This window comes from Octopus bimaculoides, chromosome 21 (genome assembly GCF_001194135.2).
Source record: "Octopus bimaculoides isolate UCB-OBI-ISO-001 chromosome 21, ASM119413v2, whole genome shotgun sequence".
NCBI lineage: Eukaryota > Metazoa > Mollusca > Cephalopoda > Octopoda > Octopodidae > Octopus > Octopus bimaculoides.
In genome coordinates, this window is record NC_069001.1 from 7,456,702 (window position 1) to 7,461,066 (window position 4,365).

Below are 4,365 nucleotides of genomic sequence, written 5' to 3' on the forward strand. Positions count from 1 at the left end.
ATATATATATATATATATATACATTGTTTGTGCGTGTGTGTATACACATACACACACATACATATATATATATATATATGCATGCACAGAAACACAAATGTGCACACACACACACACATACATACACACACACACACACATATATATATATGCACATACACACAAACATATATATATATATACACACACATATACACATGCACACGCACACACACACATACACACACACAAAGATATGTATACACACATGCACACATACACACACACACATATGCACACAAACACACTCACATAACATCACACACACTGTGTGTATGTGTGCATGTGTACATGAGAGAAAGAAAGAAAGACAAAGACAGACCAAAATTATACACACATCTATTTGCATAATACAGATGAATTCTACACAAACTGAACATTTCCTTGTTGTTGCTGTGGTTATTATTCTAAAGAATAATTTCTTTATTTTCCAATTCTACAAAGATGGAGATGCTTGCAGCAAGACAGTCAAACTAAATTAGTTTATGGCACTTGAGGCCAATTTTGCTTCCTATTTATCCATAAAATATTTGGATACTATCAAAAACATACTGTATTTGATGGAAGACAAGGTTCACTTCTTTCCTTCCAAAAATGTCAAGACACCTCAACTGAGAGGGAGAATAATATTGGGGGAGGTGGCTTTATGCCAGGTTAATGTGAGAGGTTAATATTTCTAATAATAGTAATAATAATGTTAATATTGCTGCAAACTAAAGCGGAGAGCTGGCAGAATCATTAACACACCAGGGCCACTGCTTAGTCGCATTTCATCCATCTTGACATTCTGAGCTCAAAGTCTGCTGAGGTCAACTCTGGCTTTCATACTTTCAGGGTTGATAAGAATAAGGACCAATGGAGCCCCTGGGGTCAATGTAATTGACTAACACCTCTCCCACAAAACTGCTGGCTTTGTGCCAAATTTGAAATCAAGAAAGGTGGCAAACTGGCAGAACCGTTAGCACACCAGGCAAAATGCTTACGTGAGAAGAAGAAGAAGAAGAAGAAGAAGAAGAAGAAGAAGAAGAAGAAGAAGAAGAAGAAGAAGAAGAAGAATTGTTGGAAGAAGAAGAATTGGAAAAAGAAGTGGAGAAGAAGGAGAATTGGAATAAGATGTAAATTAAAATAAATGCAAAGTTTTTCAACACAAATATGGTAGCCGAAGGTTTAAAACCCAATTTCAATTTTTAATTTACTGGCAAACTCAATTTTTCTATTTTATTCTATTTTTTTATTTTATTCATCTATTTTGCAATTTTTTTATTTTTTAAAATTTTTTTATTCACTGCAAAATAGAAATCAATTCTTGTGACCAACCATGAAATGGAACCGAATTCTTCCCATGACCAATAAATGTGTAGAATTCATTGAGTCAGCTATCAAGTTACAAGACTTGCAATGTGTGTGTGTGGAGGGGAGGGGTAGGTATGTGGATGTGTGGCAGTGGAATTTTGGTAACACTCACCTCAGTACTGCCTTGACAAAAGATGTCATTTATAGATTTTTTTTCTTTCCCATTCCACCTCATGCTGTTATTGTTTCAAGTTCAAATATCAGAGAAACATTATTGTTCTGACAAGTTCTTGAGAATTCTTTGTAATGACAACTTCAATGTTGTAACTAACACTACTACAATCACCACCACTACTGCTACTACAATCACCACCATCACCACCACTACTTCTACAATCACCACTACCACTACTGCCACCACCACCACAATCATCACCATCTCCACTACTACAATCACCACCACCATCACTACTACTACTACTACTATCACCACCACTACTACTACTACTACTACTACTACTATCACCACCACTACTACTACTACTACAATTACCACTACCACTACTGCCACCACCACTACTACAATCACCACCATCTCCACTACCACTAAAATCACCACCACTACTACTACTGCCACCACCACCACCACCACTACTACTACTACTACAAGCAGGATAAAAACATGATTCTAATTTTTGCCACTTTAGATATTTTTCAAATATAAATTGATGTTTTTTTTTGTTTTTAATGTTTCCTTTTTTTTAATTTATTTTACTAATATAACACATTTGAACGTCACTTATGTATTTGCTATAACAATACATGATGATGATGGTAGTGGTGGTGGTGGTGGTGGTTGTCGTGAAATGACAAACAAAAGCTTTAAATTGAGGTGAATCAAAACGCAAGGTAATTAGATATATATTTGAAGTATTTTCAAGTGTAAAAATTGTTGTAATGTCAGATGTGAAAATTAAATAAAACAAATTTTAAAAAAAAGGAAAAAATGGATAAACAAAATAGATGCAAGCAGGGTTGTGTGGTTAAGAAGCTTGTTTTGCAACCAAGTGGTCTCTGGTTCAATCCCACTACAGGGCAGAACTTTAGGAAAATGTCTTCTACTATGATCTCAAGTCAACCAAAGCCTTGTGAGTGAATTTGGTACAGGGAAACTGTATCGAAGCCCATCATATGTGTATGAGTGTGTGTGTGTGTGTGTGTGTGTTATGTCCTCACACATCCCTCATGTCCAATTACCTATCTTTGTTATATCCACATGTCATAACTTTGAGGTTCATACCATATCTTTGTGATGTGAACACATCCTATCTTTCTAATGTCAACACGTCACATCATTCTAATATCAACACATCACATCATTGTGATGTCCACACAACATATCTATGTGATGTCCACACATCATACCTGTGATGTCCACACATCATATCTCTGTGATGTCCACACATCTTATCTCTGTGATATCCACACAGCATATCTCTGTGATATTCACACATCATATCTCCGTGATGACCATGTCATAACTTTGAGACGCCCACACAACATATCTTCATCATAATGGTACACAACACATCGCCAGCAATTGAACTCACAACCTTACAATCCTGAGCTGAAGACTGTAAGCCAAAACACATGCCTTCATGTAAAAGACTAGGATGAAAACTAAGTTTCATCTGTTTAAATCCAGAAGCTGAAGGTAATGGAAAGAATTGTTGTAATTCAAAAGAACGAGGATAAGTTTTAGTGAAACTGGCTTTAGAATAGTGAGAGAGACACTTACGTTTCCCTTTCACAGACATTGGAAGCTGACCGTTTCCTGTCTAATTTGGTAACACTTTTCGTTCTTTTCAGATTGGTGCGTAATCCTTTCTTTGTGAAAAAATGCTGCAAAAGAAAAAAAAAAAAAAACAGATTTAAATAGAATAAAAGATAAGTAAAATATAATAATAACAATATACAACCAAATAAACACACACATATTCATGCACATACATACATCTATACGTCTTTTATTTTTTACTTTTACTGGATTGCAGCCAGAATGGGGCAATGTCTTGAAGAATTTTAGTCAAATGAACTGACCCCAGTTTTTCTTATTTTTTTAAAAGCCAAACTATTATGTTATGGGGACATAAACATACCAACACCGGTTGTGGTGGGTGACAAACACAGACATACATATATGGCAAGCTTCTTTCAGTTTACATCAACCAAATCCAGTCACAATGCTTTGGTTGGCACAAGGCTATAGTAGAAAACACTTCCCCAAGGTGCCATGCAGTGGGGATTGAACCTGGGATCATGTGGTTGAGTATCAAATGTCTTACTACACATACACACACACATACAAGTATAAAAGTAAAATCAAGTTTGTATATTGTTTAAAGGGAAGAAGGATCCTCATTATCTCAGACAAAGTCTTTTGGGAAACAGAAAATGATTTGTACCATGTCTTTTCCTAAATTTCTCTGTTTCCCAAAGAATGACATTTTCTGAATTGTCCAAACCTTACAGTGATATGATAATTCTTTTATATCAGTAACTACAATTTGTACCAAAACTGACCACCATCAGCCTACTTGAATTACACACATACATACACACACACATTTGACAGAACAGTAAAAAACAAGATCAATGACATTTCAATATATTCATCCCTACAGCTGATTCAATAATCCTTACATCACATTTACGTAACAAATTATGTAAGAACTATATCTTCAGGGAAATATTTTGAGATATGAGCAGAATTCAGATTTTCTCATAGTTTTTTTTTTTAATGACAAAAAAAAAAGATTGAGGGGGAAAAGAATAAGCAAATAGATGAATAAATTAAGATTTAGAATTTAAAGTAAATATAAGAAACCAGAACTTATCTTTTCTGCCAATTATCATATTACATTTATTACAACAAAGTTGCCCAGCAGGCTATAAAAAAGTAGTAGTAAACAGAGAGAGAGAGAGAGAGAAAGAGGGATAGGATGTCTATCAAACAATATATGTGTATATATA

The 4,365-nt window shown here is 34.8% G+C and overlaps 1 protein-coding gene across 1 annotated transcript in view; it reads right to left on the reverse strand.

Annotated features, from left to right (window-relative positions):
* LOC106883894 (disabled homolog 2-interacting protein-like) overlaps positions 1-4,365 on the reverse strand; it is a 285,725-nt gene that overhangs the window by 249,292 nt on the left and 32,068 nt on the right. Inside the window, exon 2 of the mRNA XM_052975485.1 lies at positions 3,131-3,234. Within this exon, the coding sequence (XP_052831445.1) occupies positions 3,131-3,234 (104 nt within the window). The remainder of the gene's footprint in view (positions 1-3,130; positions 3,235-4,365) is intronic.